Here is a 15,902-nt window from a genome sequence, read left to right on the forward strand (position 1 = left end):
ATGGGTGGGATGTGAACGGTATATACGCACAAAAAAAAAAAAAAGAAATAACTACGTGAATGTTATTGATATTCCAGAATGTACAATGAACTTCCCGCTATTATTTGAATCTCAGACAATGGATGTATAACTAATTATCTGATGATCATGGATTTTGTTTTTTATCTTTACTTTTTTTTTTTTATCTGGAATGTAAATATTTTATGGAATGAAGTTTATGCAGAAGAACGAAAAAAAAATAATAAAAAAAGAACTCGCTTTACAGATGTTTTTCTTTTCGTTCTGGACATTATTTCTGAAGAAACCTGTATATATGTATTATTCTTCAAGTATTGTTTTTTTTTCTTCATTCTTCTTCTTCGTAGGTGTCTCTGTTGGTGGAGACTATTTAAAAGAAAAAAAAGAGAAGAAAGAAAACCCAATCGACTAAAAATGACGGAATCAGTTGACTGTGTCAATAACAAAAACAACAACATCGGTGATGACGATGAAGACGATCTCTTTGCTGTTTTTGATGCACCTGGAACAAAAGAGGAGCCTCTCAATGCACATTCTGCGGGTCTAACGCTCTCTAGCAGTTATGAGAATACTGGTGTATCAAAAGGAAATATTGAGACTTTTCAACATGCACAAAGTAGCATTAGTAGTGTGTCCATTACGGAGGCTTTAAGCAAGGCTACTACAACAGCATCAACATCTATTATGAGTGTGGTTCAAGGAGTTTCAAACGAAGGTTCTGTAGACGATATTGATACAACAGTCGGACAACGACAACATCGTGCTAGAGCGACACTTGTAAAGGAACTTAAGAGTGGAATAAATGTTAGCCGACCCACAAAAAGCTGTGAACAACTTCCTGTTATATTAGCTCAACATCCTTTTCGCACGTTTACAGAAACACGTCGTATCCTTGGTGGAGGAGATTCACAACAATCATTAATGATTATTGGTGTGGTAACTCGTAAAACAGATCCAAAACAAAAAAATGGAAAACATGCTTACGGGGTTGTAACACTTTGGAATATGCAAGGACCTTTTCCGACTCCACCAGAAGAAATGCCTATTCTATTTGGTGGATCAGCTTTTGACGTACATTACACTAAACTTGCAAATGGCGTAGTTTTGGGGCTTTCAGGTGTACAGCGGTTGGAGAGTCGTAGGGGATCATCATCATCTTCTACTACTAATGCTATTAGAAACTATAATAATACTAATTCTAGTAATAATATGGATAATGGTTCACAAATGTTAAAGGTAGTGACTAGTGAACAGGTGCGTGTACTTGGTTATGCCGCAGATCTTGGAACATGCCAGTGGGTACAACAACGTACAGGTGAACATTGTAACCACATAGTGAACAGTGCTTTATCAAAGTACTGTTCTCACCATGCGATGCATCTTCGCCGTGAAGCTCGTGGTAATATATCGACTTCCACTAAATCAAAGGTGCAGACCCCATGGGGTACTAGTCGTTCTTCTTCAAATAATTCTGCTATTCCTGCAGGTACAACACGTGTAAATCTTGCAGCACTTAATCCCGCTACGTTAACAGCATCAAAAAGTGCACTGCAAACCTTAGCGAGACAACAACAAGGGTTTTTAACAGTAAAAGGATCGTGTGGTCTTCCCACAATTTCACCTTCTGTTTCTGACGTAAATTCCGCCGGTGGAGCTTACGCAGGAGTTGTACCGGGTGGTGCATTGCCAGTTACGGGGATTTGTCGAAATGTGACGCGTGTGTTTAATACACCAACAGCACTCGGTGTAACTTCACGAGGTAGGGCAGTGCTTGCTGCTGCAGTGGATCAAGAGGATGCGAAGGAAACTCAGCGACTACTGCACATGGCAATGGGACGTCATGAAACAGGATTGAAGCGAACTCGAAGTGAAAGTGCAAAAATTACATCAACGTCAGCTGTACAAGACAAGTTACCAACCATACCCACAAGAACCACAGGAACAACCACCACAGCAACGGCAAGAAGCAAAGCGTCAAGTTCTATTTCAAGTACAGCAAAAGAGTTGGAAGCCATTCGTGCACAATACGCTCCTTTGGCAAGTGATGCTTCAAAAGCCTTTGCACCGATGCGTGGTAGTGGTGGCTTCAATGAAGTTCTTCTTCGCCGTGAAGATTTCTCGAAGAATATTGTTACACAACGATCAAATGGTACGACAAGTGCTCTCGTCTCTACTGTAGCACGTCAACTTCGAAGTGATGGAGTTTTCGCAAAGGGGAAAGGCACTCTCGCTAATGCGCAACACGAAGAAGAACATCAGAAAAAACCTGGTAATGCTTCTCGGCCTGTTTCACTGCTTGGTGTAGTAGCTGGTTCTATGCAAAGCGCAAATGATGAACTTCGTAAAATAAATGCAAAACAACAGTTTGAACAACGTATGGAGCGTCGTCTAATACAAGATAAAGCATTAGAAGCACTTTCAAAGATCACAGAACAAAAGGTAAAATGCTTATTTTGTCGCCAATGTGACCGTTGGTATATGAATCGTAATGAACGTTGTAAAGTGCTTCATCATGTCTTAGTGGCAGGTGAAACTACTCGACATTTTATTGAATGTGAACACTGTAGCTATAAGACTACTGTACTTGGTGATACGCGACCATCTAAGTTGATTCCGCGTTGTCCACGTTGTTCTGCTGCCTCTGTATGGAAGGCAAGCAATGCAGCACCAGAGTTGGCACCACCGAAAGAAGTTCCTCCACAACTGTAGGTAAAGAGAGGCGTGGAAATGGATCATGTTACTAACTTGTTTGCAGCAGTGGAATTTAAAAGAAAAAAAAACATGAGAGAGAGAGTGAGTGATTGTGTTTGTGTGTATACAAGAGATATAAGGAGGAGTGGAAACGTTTTATCTTTGGGAAGTCTCTTGGGAATATAATGATGATGATGATGATGATGATGATGATGATGATGATGATGATGATGATGATGATGATGATGATTATTATTATTATTGGCTTGAACTGCAGAAAACCCACTCAATTACATGGGTGTTTTTTTTATATGGTTTGTTAATGGTTTAGAAAAAGAAGGCATTATTACTGAAATGTTTTGTTCTTTTTTTTTCTTTTCTTTGTATTATTAGCGCGGTGAAGAAGCGTAATAAATTTTTGAAATGGATGAGGCATTTTATCATCCCATTACCATTCGTTGTGGAGAATTATCATGTTCCACGACGCTTGGTACACTTCTTTAGCAGGGGCAAAGCAGACTTGCAGCCCTTTTTAGTGACGATTTCCCCCTCTTTGATGATACTTCCGATATTGATTTAATGCCACTAAAGTATGGTGTGAGTGGAGAGGCATTTTCAGCTGTTCTGGATTTTCTTCGTTATGGCGAGTGGCAACCAATGTTACAGCAATCATTCTATCAAGATGCTATGAAATGCATAGAACGGCTTGAACTATGTGTTATTCCACCACCATCACCTGATTTTACCTCCGTAGAACGAAATTATAATTGTATGGAAGTTATAGTTCCTGGAGAAGGAAAAGGGGTGTCAACCACATTGTGTGTGGATGTTTGTGCAGAATTAGGAATGCGAGGATATCGTGTATGGAAACAGTTACAAGGGACAATACCACAGTCACAAAAGGGTACAGAACGGAATGATACAGAAAATGTGACGTTGTTAATGGAACGTCAGCTGCCTGCTGTACCGCGTCTTGTAGCGTTATCCTCATGTTCCACGTGGGTGAATGCACTTACACGTGAAATGTGAGATGAACCTATAAAACTGGGATGGGGTTTTAAACATTCTCACTTTAAGGAAAAGGTGAGTGGATTTTTAACCCCATTCCTCCGTTCTTCTTTCCTCGCTCTCCCCATATATATATATATATATATATATACGTATATATGTATAGATATGTTGTATTTTTTCCTTCTCTTGTGTGTTTACGGGTATCTTATCTCTTCACCTATACCTAATGGTCATTTCTTTGCTTATTACTCTTCATTTCCTTATTTTTTTAATTCCTTTCCCCCCTTTGCCAGTGTGGTTCCAGCATCGATAAAAAAGCGTATTTACGCTCTTTCTTTTTCCCACTCGTCCTGTTTCCTTGTCATTGTGTACGAGGATGAGTTCCCCGTCTGCCCCCGCTGCGGCCTTACGCCTCGTGGACGAGATGATCCGCTCCGGCCGCTACGCGCTGCTGCTCGACGCCGTGAAGGGGTTCCGCAACGGATTTGTGTACGGCGCCCGAGTGCGGGCCCCCCACGCGTTGGTGCTGAATCTCGTCTGGACGTCCGCCCCCCCCGCCGTCGTCCTCCGCCGCGTGTTGACCGCCACCCGCCGCCACGCCGTCGCCCTCGGCGCCTCCGGCCTCACCGTCTCGCTCCTCCGCGGGCTTCTCGCGCGGCTCAACGGCGGCCGGCCGCAGATGTGGCACGCCGCCCTCGCCGGGTTTGTCGTTGGCTGTCTTTTCTGGGGCGAGCAGACACCCGTCGCCGTGCAGATGGCACTCTACATCCTCTCACGCATTCTCAGCGCCGCCGTTATTATTCTGGCGGAGAAGTACAACATCAAGCTCACACCAACCGCCTTCCGTCTCTGCTCCGGGGTGCTGTGGATGATTGTCATGCCAATGTTCTTCTACCACGGAGAGGCGCTGCAGCCGTCGATGCGGTCCTCCATGAAGTACATCTACCAGGATAATGAAAAGTACACAAGCTGGTACGACCTCGTCTGCGTCAACAGTGCCACATCTTTTTGATACAAAGGAGGATGTACCATTATACTTCAACCAGAGATAATATACGGTGGTGATAGTGTTCGGGTGCGAGTCAATAAATAGACAAAAGCAACAAAAGAGAAGTAGGAAGACCAAAAAACATATACAAACACACATACACACGTACTGAGAGAAAGGGAGAGAGCCACATAATGTGTACATCTCAAACGAGGAATCCGAGAGAGAAAGAGTGTGTGTGTGTGTGTGTGCATGCGAATGAGATACATCTCACGGTCCTAGCGATTGAAATGGGGAAAAAAAAAACTAAAAGAAAAAAGAAAAGAGACGAGGCTCTACATGTTTGACCCTCTTTTATTTTTTTTCTGCAACTCTTTTGAATTTTGTGCTTAGACTACCGCAGAAAGTAGTTTTTTCTTCCTTTCTTAGGTTTTATTTCCATTACTTCATTTGGGAGCATCTACCGTTGCTTCTACAATTTCAAGGGAAACATATGGAAGTGGTGCAATAACAGTGGTTATTCTTTTTTTTTCTACTTGTGCATTACAATCTTGTTCCATTTTTTTCATTTTTTTTTATGGTTTCTGTTTAAATTAAATTTGTCTTTTGTTTTTGTGTTTTTCTGTCTTGATTCATTTTATGATGATGATGATTGGTAGCTAATCAACACATTAGCTGCGCACCTTTTATCAAAGAAAGATCAAGAGAGAAGGTGTCTGGGTGTGTACCGAAAAGAGTAACAAAAGAAAGTACAAAAAAAAAGTTATAGGTTATTCAAGAAGAAGACTTGCTAGAAAGTCGAAACTATATATATATATAAGCAACAACTGAAAGAAACAAATAAATAAAGAGAGGAAAACACGAAAGCAAAAAGGAAAACATACATAAACACAAATTGAAAGTAAAGGTGAGACCATTATATAATAACGAGTTAATTCCTATTCTGAAAAATAAGTGGAGATGCCTAACAGTTTCGAAGAAATTGCAAAATTAGAAACGGAAGAACTCCGTCGTGCGCTGGTAGCCAGCGGAAATACCGGGAATAGTACTTTAGAAGCACATATGAATCTTGCTGAGGCAGAGATGCGGACGTTATTAAAACAACGCAGATTTCTAGAGCGAATGGTATCAATGACAGATGAGGAACGCCATTCAGCCGCAGTACAACGACGACAATCTGCTTTAAATCGTCGTGAAATGTTACTTAAACAATTACAACAATTTCGTTGTAATGAAAGTAGTGTTATTAATAATGGTAAAAGTGTTAATGGGTCAACATCAATTCCTGTAAATGAGTGTGCAAAGCGATGGGTTTCGGTCTACAGTGAATTGGCATTACGACGAGAGTGGCTATCACATTTCCTGTCATGTTCTCCATCTAATCTTCAAGATACTTTTATAGTTGAAGCCTGTGAATCTTGGGGTCCTTTCAATGCAGCAATTAATCATTCTATATCTATTCTGGAAAAGGCAGAACGTACAGGAAGTGTATCACTATCTACTCGTGTATTACGTGGACAATATGAACAATTGACAAAGATGCAGTTACAAGCTATTTCACTTCTGAGTCGTGAACGTCATCGTCGACGTTTGTTGTGTGAAAATACTGCGGATTTTTTTAAAGATCAACAAAAGTTACTTAAATGGTGCCGGGAGCAGCAAGAAACACTTGAAAACTTGGATGCCCTCACAGACGTACGTGAGTTCTGTGCCTCTTTTTTCTCCAATGTGTCGGTGATGGATACGAATTTCCTCGTCTTACTCGAGCGTAGTGAGACGATGATGGACAATATTGCCGCACGTGAGGCGTTAGTGGAAGTCAATCGGGCGTGGATGCAACTCGCCGTTGCCGCGTATGAAAAGATGTGCCACGGCGTGCGCGAGGAACACGTGAAGTCCGGCGTGGAGGCGGCGTGCCGGTGGTGGATGAGTACATTTGAGCCACACCTGCGGCGAGTATTGCTGGAAACACGTGGAATCTCAAATCACCCAGACATGGCGCATGAACCACTATTAGTGGCGATGCGTGAACGGAGTGGGGCGCTATTACGTGATCTCAATGGTCCGCGCACAATTATACGCCACATCTCTGATTTCACTGTACGTATGGAATGTTTGGCACCACATGAAAGGGCATTGCGGGAGGCGTTACTGGCCCGTTTCTCGTTACTTGTACAGACATTAATTGGGGATGCCAAATATCCCGGACAACAGGAATATATGGATAGACTCCGTGAAGTGTCAGAGTGGCTAGATGCTAATGCCACTAGCAGTGCCTATATACATTTATTGAAACGTGTAGATCGTTTGCGAATCTTAGCAGCAGAACAGCTGAATGTGTTACAACGTGGAACTGAGACAGTCCCATTACAATTACAAGAGTGAATAGGACAAAATGAAACAAAAGACAAAAAAGAAGAAAAAGAAAAGAAAAGGAAAGAAAAAAAACATCAGTGGAAGAAGGTAGAAGAGAAAAGAAAAAGAATGACTGAAAGGAGCTATCAAGTATTTTTCTTTTTCGTGTAAAAAAAAATTCCCTTACTATTATTTCTGCTGGTATCGTTTTCTCTTTCCCTCTCAATTCTTTTTGTTTTGTTTCGTTGTGATTGATTACTTGCGTCTTTTCCAAGAAAAGGTGTTTTCTTTTTTTTCTTTCGTTTGTTTGTTTTGTTTCTCCACTCTTTCTCATTTTATCGTTTTATTATATATTTTTTTTGGGGTTTAATTTGATTTCTTTTCTCTTAATTGTGATACATGCGGAATTGATGTTCTTCTTATTAAATTCTGTTGTTTCTCGTTTTCTTCTTTTATCTTTTCTACAAGGGCCTACATCTCCAAGACCCCATTGTAGTATTCGGACATATATATTGTCTCTTTGAAAGAAAAAAAGGGGGAATTCACAAGTAATTGAGTGGTAAGCATAGATAAAAAGAAGGAGAAAAAAAGAAATTTCAGGGTCTTTTGGCAGAAGCTTATATAGCCAAAGAAAAATAGGTGCAAAACGAGCGGCAATAAATAGAGAAAGGGAGAATTAAAAAAGAAAAAAAAAAGAGACAGAACAGAAAGAGGTTTAACGTTTAGAGAGAGCGAGAGTGGAGTGCCAGGTGAAGCATAAAATAAAAACAAAACAAGGTGTAATAAAGTAGAAAGAGAGAACCAAAAGGAAAAAAAGAGAGAAAGAGGAAAGGCGAAGAGAAGAGTGTGACAGCCAAAATTTAAGGACAAAAAAAAAATAAACAGAAGAAACGTCTGAGCGTGATTTAGCGTAATTAATAGAGAGAGAAGGAAACGAGTTTTTACACGCTTTTTTTTTCTTATTTATTTTATTTTTACCTTGCAATTATTTTTACTGCTTCAGTTTTCAATTTAGAAATGGAGTGCGTAGAAAATGTGGAGGTTCTCTCTGAGAATAGTGCACGGTTTCGCTACCGTTGTCCTCTGAGTACAATTCGAGAAATGACAGCTGAGAGATCCCACTATAGTCCAAAGTTCGGGATTGGAGGTCATATATGGCGTCTACATCTGCAGCAACGACGATCTGCACAAGAAGACGAGATGTTTCTTTCTCTACACCTTCAAAGCTGCACTAATGCAGCTGTACTTGCACAGTTTAAACTGACTCTAATGTGTTATGACGATTTACAATTATCAAAGAGCCATACATTTCGTTGTTCGTTTAATAAGTCAGGTAGTGCCTGGGGAATGAATTATTTTATTCCCTTACAACGTCTACTTGAACCAGATAATGAGTTTGCTTATCTGGAGGAGAGTTCTGGTATGCGTTGTGTTGATATTGAGGTGTTATTAAAGATATTAGAATCTACAGCTTTTCGGGAGAAAAGTTCATCACGTAGGGCCTCTCTCTCAACTCCTGCACCAGTGAATCGCCATCATAATGAATCTCGTCGTGGATCTACTCAAATACAACAACCCACTCATCATATGAATGGTAGTACATCACGTTCTATGTCTGCTGGTAGACGTCTTGTACTTGCACCGACTAAAAGTCCTAGTAATCCAGGTATGCAGTATATCGGGCGAGCTTCTCTTTTATACCCATTTGAGCATCTTGAAACTCTTACAGATATGACATTTGATGTACAGGGAGTACGTATTAAAGCTCACAGATGTGTTGTTGTAGCTCGTATGCGTCCATTGTTACCGGAGGCTATGCTTCCACTTCAACCAGGATGTATTGTAGCTATTGCCGTTTCTGCTGAGGTTTTTTCTACTTTTTTGAGATATATTTATACGGAAGAATATCCAGAACAAGGAATATTACCACCTGAAGCATTACTAGATCTCTATTTACTTTCTAGTGCTTGTGAATTTTATGATTTATGTGGTATATGTTTAAAATATGTACGACCACTTCTCTCATACGAAAATGTTCTTCCTATTGTATTAACACGATATAATGCTGGTGATGAGGTACTTAACGCTATGTATCTTCGTGCTCTTTTAGATAACTATGACTACCTTATTCAGGACCCAAAATTTGAAGAAATTCCTGGACATTTATTCCGTCGTCTTTCTCTTATTCTACGTGACAAGGAACCCGTACCACAGGTGGAAATTCCTGCTGCTAAGAATACACTTGGTAAACAAATAGCATGGTTAGCAGAATCAGGTGAGTACAGTGATATGGATCTTGTTGTAGGTCCAAAACAGTTAGTGATAAAGGCGCATCGTTACATACTAGCTTCACGCTGTGTTCTTTTTTCACAAGCTATGAATCCCCGATCAACAGTGGCTATACCACCCTTTACTTCACCTGAATTTGATTTTACACAACGATCATGGCAAAAACTTTTAATTGGTATTTATCGTCATCACCTTGAAATTTATAGAGATTTTTCTGCAGAAGATGTGGCAATTGTATTTAAAATGCACACTGTGTTTGGTATGGACGGACAACTTAGGAAAGAGGCTGATGATGCATTTAACTATCAGAATGCATTACGTCTGCTTATATATGCGGTAAAACATCACGTAATAGAACTCCATGAACGGGCCATCAATTACGTTGCGAGTAATTTTAATGCACTTATATCTGAAGATCCTCAGGCCTGGGAGATCATTGCTGAACTGCCACAGCATGCGGTAGTGGCACTCTTTCGTACAGTGGTTGAAAACCAGTCCCGAGTGTAGAGTGAAAGATGGGTGAAAACGAATGGAAGAAGTCGAACGAAGAAAAAAAAAAGAAGAAAAGGAAATAAGGCAAAAAATAAGAGAGAGAGAGAGAAATAAAAGAAGTTAGAGATAATAGATAGATAGATAGATAAAGAGAGAATATGTGTCTGTATGTTTATCTCTTTGTGTATTTGTGGTGAGTGAAAAGAAAAAAGAGATAACCGATACAGGAAAAGGAATAGATAATGTATGATCTCTTGGTTGGTGGGAGTTGTGATATATCGCTGTGGTTATTGGATAAACAAAGAAGAAAGAAAAGATTCCACAAGCAGAAAAATACTGATTTTTTAAATCTCTTCTTTTTCTTTTTTCTTTGCTTGTTGTTGCTTGCCTACTGATTCAATGGGTTTCTTTTTTTTTTTGTAGTAGGGTAACCGTCTCCTGCATTTTTTCTCTGTTTGTTACATGTGTAGGCGAAGAGGTATGAAAGTTTCTTCATAGTTCCATATGATGAAGTGACTACCCCCTCTTCATTGTTGTTTATTTCAGTGGAACTAATAAGTGTTACGTATACTTTGTACATGTACGTGATGACTGTGTGTTCTTTGTTTTTTTTGTGTATGTGTTTGTTTTTTTATGCCTAAATGTGGATGGCATGCCACATTATTTGCTTTTTTTTGTCTTTCAGTATTGACAAATATCTTTGCTTCTAGATGAATTTGTTATGTTTAAAATAATCAAATTGCTTCTTGGACTAAAAAAAAAAGAAATTGACTTTCTATACCTTTTCTTGTGTTTTTTTTTACTTTTCCCTCTACATACACACGCACGAGGGCACACACAAAAAAAAAAAAAAAGAAAATACAAGAGCAACCAAAACAGGCATTCCCCTTTTTATTTTAATAGAGTAAGATATTGCTTGTAGTGGACACCCTTTAATAGAGGGCAGTATCCTTTTCTAGTAGTCGTTTTAGTGGTAGATACTCTCTCTACCTCCCCACATTATTATTATTATTATTATTATTATTATTATTATTATTTGTCGCATGTCCTCCTATAGTGAACGAGATCGTGGGGTTAGGCCGGCGGTGTCTGAGCGGCCCACCGTGCTGGAGCGGGTCTATCTCGCCGAGAATGTCGTCCAGGCCTGCGTGGCCCACGCCCTCACGACGGAGAAGGAGGAGGTGATGGGCGTCCTCCTCGGCCAGATCTCCGCCCGCCCCCCGGCCCATCGAAATAGCGGCCACTGCGCCTTTTCTTCTTCTGCGGGGCGGAAGTGGGCGGATGTGCGGGGGGCGGCGGTGGTGCCGCGAAGTGTGCGGCGGGCAGATCGCGTGGAGATCGCCGCCACGCAACTCGTCAGCGCAGCGCAGGAGGCGGAGGAACGGGGCACAAAAGTTATTGGTTGGTATCACAGTCATCCACGGATTACACCGTACCCGTCCCACGTTGATCTGCGATCCCAGCGCAACTACCAGCAACTCGAGAGCGGGTGGGTAGGCCTCATTTTTAGCGTCTTCTACACAGATGCCACACAGAAGGGCGGGGTTTCCATTCATTGCTTTCAAACAGGACCGGACGATTCTCACGTTATGGTGGATTTTGAGATTGTTTCACGCCTCGACACACCCCTATCACCTCAGTTAACCTGTGATACGACACATGAGATGCTACGTGTCTTCGCCAAGGAGATAGACGAAGCCGTTGAACTCGTGCGAAAACGTAGCGGCAATGCAACAGATGCTATGATAGCTGCACGTTCACTAAAGGAGGTTCAGCTTTACACACTCGAAAACCTCATCGCTCAGCCCGCTCTTCGTCTCCTGCGTAGCTCTATCGAATATCTAGAGGGAGAGGTGAGGCGTCTGGAGGGGGTATTAAATCATCCACAACGTTGATGTGCTTCTCTTTTTTTTTTGGTTGACGTTTTGCTTCCGCACTCCAATCATAATTCTATTTTGGGTGCTTTATTTATTTATTTACTTACTTATTTTTTTCTTCCGTGATCAGTTTTTTTTTCTGGTTTTGGTAGTATTCTTTGCCTTCGGTTACCATAACCCTGCATTTTTCTTCTCTTTGTGTGCATTTCTTTTTTTTTTTTTGTGTGCGTGTGATTTTATCTTAATGGCCGTTTTGGTATATATATATATATATATATATATATATATATATATATGTATAGGTATATGTATATCTATCTACTTATTTTTCACATTCTTTCGGTTGTTGATAAAGTAAAGGTGTAGTAGAAGGCTGCTTTATTTTTTGGTACATCGCCGAAATGCACTCCGTGAGTTCTGAGAGCCATTGGCTGTACGACTGGCACAAAAATGACAATAAGTACAGCTGCAATGATAGAAGCACCGTAAATACTTTTACCGACCCTTATACTAGCCGTTTTGATAGACCTGAAAGGCATCAAACCTATTGTTGTTCTTCTTCAGCACCAGCACCACCAGCAGCAGCAGTGCAACACGTAGAATTAGAAGCAACATTAGAAACAACACCGACAATACGAAAAAAAGTAAATAAGGACAGTACTTCTTTTTTGCCCGGTTATAACTATACAAAATCTCCTGAAAATGAAACAGGAAGAGGACGTATGTGGTCTTTAGATGATTTTGAAATTGCGCGTAAACTAGATGAGGGACGTTTTGGTAAAATTTATCTTGCCCGTGAAAAAAGTACAAAATGTGCTGTAGTACTTAAATGTATTTCAAAGGATATGATACGTTACCATAATCTTTTTCATCAGTTAAGACGTGAAGTAGAATTACAGGAATATGCGGGACGTTACCATCCTCATATTCTACGCCTTTTCGCATACTTTTGGGATGATATGAATATATTTTTGGTATTGGAGTATGCCGAAGGAGGAAATTTACAGATGCTTTTAGAAAGTCGAGAACATGAGCGACTCTTAGAAGAGGAAGCACAAGCTATTTTACAACCTCTTCTCTTAGCACTCTCTTTCTTGCATGAACGTGATATTATTCATCGAGATGTAAAACCAGAAAATATATTATTTAAATCTAAAGAAGTAAAATTAGCAGATTTTTCATGGGCGGTACGTCTTAATAAGAGAGATGTACGTTATAACAGACGCTATACATTATGTGGTACTTTAGATTATCTTTCACCAGAACTAGTTTCACAACGTGGTTATACTACAAAAGCGGATGCATGGTCAATTGGTGTACTTGCGTACCGTATTTTATGTGGTCGACCACCATTTGAGCATCAATCCGCGGCGGAAACATGTAGTCGTATTACAAAGGGTAATATATACTACCCAGAACACCTCTCCTTAGAGGCACGTGAGTTTATTGCCGCACTTCTCTGTGTGAATGAATCAAAGCGAATTTCGTGCATAGAAGCTTTACAGCACCCATTTATTCGAAATGAGAGATCTAGTTCACACCTAAATGGATTTAATACAGAGCTTCCAAGTCCAGTGAGTGTTGATTGTTCAAGCATAACTGTACGTTGGGAAACTCCATTTATAGAATTTCCTGTACCTAGTCCAGAAGTTCGTAATCAACAGCAACAACACTACCGAGAAAAGGAAGCACAAGAAGGATACTATAAGAATGAATGTAAGCATGATCTTACAAATAATCAGGAAATACAAAATAGTTCTTTCAATTTAACTATTGGACGAACTGCTACTGTTAGCACTACTGCTACCGGTGCCGGTGCCGGTGCCGCGAGTAAAGTAACATCGGCTATTCGAAGTGCTTCTGTTTCTGGTGCTAGCTTTGTTACAGTTAGTTCTTCACATTCAACAGATTACATTCCTACTATACAAAATATTGGTATCCCTAGTGTTTTATCTGTATCACAGAGTGATTGGATTCCCTCAGTTGTTTCTAATCCTGTTATTGCTTCTGTTTCTAATACTAATATTAGTAATGTTGCTGCTCTTGGCGTTGAGGTAAATTCAAAGAGTTGTTCTGAAGATGTAGGAACATCTAGTCAAGGGGCAAGTTATAGTAGACCTCATTTGTACTGTAGTGGAAGCGATGGAAGCGGTACTACATTTCCACAAAATGGAACACTTTTAGCCCCTTCATCTACCTCGTCACTTTTTATTATTCCTCATTTTACCGGTACTGGTGATATTTACAGAGGGAATCGAGAAGAGGAAGAAGTAGAAAATAACTGCGTTGTTCGACTTTGTTTTGATGATAGTATTACGTCTCTTTCGCAGCTCACAAATCCATCAGAAAGTACAGGATATATTCACATAAATGAATGATTGAAATAATATGATGTGGATCAATTTTTGTAACTGCTAAATGCCATTTGTATTTTTGTTGATTGTAGATAGTGTTAATCTTTGGAAGGGTGATTGCTTTTTTTCTTGTTTTTTTTTCTTTGTTTTTGGTGTTTTTTTTCTTATTTGTCTATTCGTGTTGCTAATATGAAGAGTACTATGGAATAGAAAGGAATGCAATAAAAATAAATAGCGGTTGCTGATTTTATTTCTCTGTTTGTTTTGTCTGCAAATTTCTTATAGAATATTATCACCGTCCATTCGATTTTTTTTTTCTTTAGAATCATTATCACTTTTCATAGATAGATGAGAAAGAAACCTGAATAGAGTTTATTCTACTGTAGAATAACCATTTCTTTATTGATATGGTGTGAAAAGAGAGCAGAGCTTCTCCTTTTCTTTCTTTTGTTTTTTAAGGGAAATATTTGCCTTTCTTTTCTCTAAGAGTACCCCTCTTTTTTTTTTCTTTGCATTCTTCGTGTGGTGTTTATATCATCTCTATCTCTCTATCTAGTGAATACTACGACTATTATTATTATTATTATTCTGCATTTCCCTTTATATTATACATCATTTGTGTTTTCTTTCTCCTCTCTCTCTGTGGTGTAGTAGTAGTAGTCTCTGTGGTCGGAGGGGGCAATGCCGCTGGATCTTGTGGGGCGGCTGCACCGGACGGTCTACATTGACGGCTGCCCGCCGGCGGTGCGGGACGATCTCCTCCGCCTCCTCGTCGCGAAGTGCGGGCCGATTGACGGGTGGGACGCGGCGGGGGAGCGGCTGGTGGTGGTCTTCCGGAGTGTGAATAGCATCAGCACCGCCGTGACATTCAACGGCACCGCCTTTGGCGATCTCGCCAGCCGACTGCTGCTGTGGGTCGCCACAGACCCCCCGCCCGCCGGCGTCGCCCAGCAGCTGACCATCACCGCCGCTGGAATGTCCACAGAAACATCAGCAACTAGTAATAATAATGGTAATAATAGTACAGGGACAGGGCCACGTACGGCGGAGGAGATAAAGGCAGCACGGGAGGCGCGGGAGAAGCGACTGGCGGCCATTCGATCGGAATTAGGAACAGATATCGCGGAGGCAGAATCAGCGGAGAATAGTGAGGCAAAACGGCAGGATCTCTGTGTTAGGCAGATGAAGGCGCTTTGTATACTTACCACCCATGCCCTAGAAAAGGCGGAGAAATCTCTTGAAGAGTCTACCACACATTTGCACGCCTCACAGCAGCTACTTGAAGACCTACGCAAAGGGAAACATGTGTCATCAAGAAAGAATGCCACGGAGAAGACAGAAACTACTTTAAACGTTACATTAAATTCAACAACGTTAACACGGTCTTCGCCTGATGTCCTACCAGAGATTACAGAACCGGAACGGCCCTCTGTGTTGGGTGAGCGTGTGGATGTAGCCCAACGTGTTGAGGCAATAGTAGCTGCTGCAGAGGATATTGGTAAAAGACATGTTCGCTCTCGAAAAGATTGAACATCTCTTTTTTGTTTTTTTTTTTTTTTTTTTTTTTTGAGAAAGTCAAATTTTTGTATTTTATGATAATTACGAGGAATATAGATGTCGACAATGGTTCATGGAATGAATCCTATATTGTAGTTATATGTTTTTTTTTTCTTGTATTTATCTGTAATATGACTTTTATACTACTACTACCACTTCCACTACTATTATTATTACTATTTCTATTACTACTAGGGTTGATTAAGTGTGTTTCATATCTTGTAAATTTTCTTCTCCTGTTTTGACGTTTGCTGCCAGATTATTGTTATT

General features: G+C 40.5%; 8 protein-coding genes across 8 annotated transcripts; all 8 read left to right on the forward strand.

The window, feature by feature from the left end:
- Nucleotides 1–432: 432 nt before the first annotated feature.
- On the forward strand, nt 433–2,727 carry LSM04_005060 (Replication factor Mcm10; the record flags this gene model as incomplete). Its single annotated transcript, XM_067338810.1, has 1 exon — nt 433–2,727. The coding sequence occupies one exon, from the start codon at nt 433–435 to the stop codon at nt 2,725–2,727; it is 2,295 nt and encodes a 764-aa protein (XP_067185965.1).
- A 405-nt stretch (nt 2,728–3,132) lies between these two features.
- LSM04_007098 (uncharacterized protein) lies at nt 3,133–3,738 on the forward strand (the record flags this gene model as incomplete). Its single annotated transcript, XM_067338812.1, has 2 exons — nt 3,133–3,184; nt 3,236–3,738. 2 exons carry the CDS (start codon nt 3,133–3,135, stop codon nt 3,736–3,738), a joined length of 555 nt encoding a protein of 184 aa, XP_067185976.1.
- Nucleotides 3,739–4,096: 358 nt separating this feature from the next.
- On the forward strand, nt 4,097–4,732 carry LSM04_004690 (uncharacterized protein; the record flags this gene model as incomplete). Its single annotated transcript, XM_067338813.1, has 1 exon — nt 4,097–4,732. The coding sequence occupies one exon, from the start codon at nt 4,097–4,099 to the stop codon at nt 4,730–4,732; it is 636 nt and encodes a 211-aa protein (XP_067185960.1).
- A 936-nt stretch (nt 4,733–5,668) lies between these two features.
- On the forward strand, nt 5,669–7,093 carry LSM04_001131 (uncharacterized protein; the record flags this gene model as incomplete). Its single annotated transcript, XM_067338814.1, has 1 exon — nt 5,669–7,093. One exon carries the CDS (start codon nt 5,669–5,671, stop codon nt 7,091–7,093), a length of 1,425 nt encoding a protein of 474 aa, XP_067185939.1.
- Nucleotides 7,094–8,080: 987 nt separating this feature from the next.
- LSM04_007181 (BTB/POZ domain) lies at nt 8,081–9,859 on the forward strand (the record flags this gene model as incomplete). Its single annotated transcript, XM_067338815.1, has 1 exon — nt 8,081–9,859. The coding sequence occupies one exon, from the start codon at nt 8,081–8,083 to the stop codon at nt 9,857–9,859; it is 1,779 nt and encodes a 592-aa protein (XP_067185977.1).
- Nucleotides 9,860–10,887: 1,028 nt separating this feature from the next.
- Nucleotides 10,888–11,739, forward strand: LSM04_008129 (JAB1/MPN/MOV34 metalloenzyme domain; the record flags this gene model as incomplete). Its single annotated transcript, XM_067338816.1, has 1 exon — nt 10,888–11,739. One exon carries the CDS (start codon nt 10,888–10,890, stop codon nt 11,737–11,739), a length of 852 nt encoding a protein of 283 aa, XP_067185985.1.
- A 383-nt stretch (nt 11,740–12,122) lies between these two features.
- Nucleotides 12,123–14,099, forward strand: LSM04_000202 (Protein kinase domain; the record flags this gene model as incomplete). The annotated part of the gene is made up of 1 exon (XM_067338817.1): nt 12,123–14,099. The coding sequence occupies one exon, from the start codon at nt 12,123–12,125 to the stop codon at nt 14,097–14,099; it is 1,977 nt and encodes a 658-aa protein (XP_067185932.1).
- Nucleotides 14,100–14,756: 657 nt separating this feature from the next.
- Nucleotides 14,757–15,605, forward strand: LSM04_006212 (uncharacterized protein; the record flags this gene model as incomplete). The annotated part of the gene is made up of 1 exon (XM_067338818.1): nt 14,757–15,605. One exon carries the CDS (start codon nt 14,757–14,759, stop codon nt 15,603–15,605), a length of 849 nt encoding a protein of 282 aa, XP_067185972.1.
- Nucleotides 15,606–15,902: the final 297 nt, after the last annotated feature.

Source organism: Trypanosoma melophagium, assembly GCF_022059095.1.
Source record: "Trypanosoma melophagium isolate St. Kilda chromosome Unknown ctg8segment1, whole genome shotgun sequence".
NCBI lineage: Eukaryota > Euglenozoa > Kinetoplastea > Trypanosomatida > Trypanosomatidae > Trypanosoma > Trypanosoma melophagium.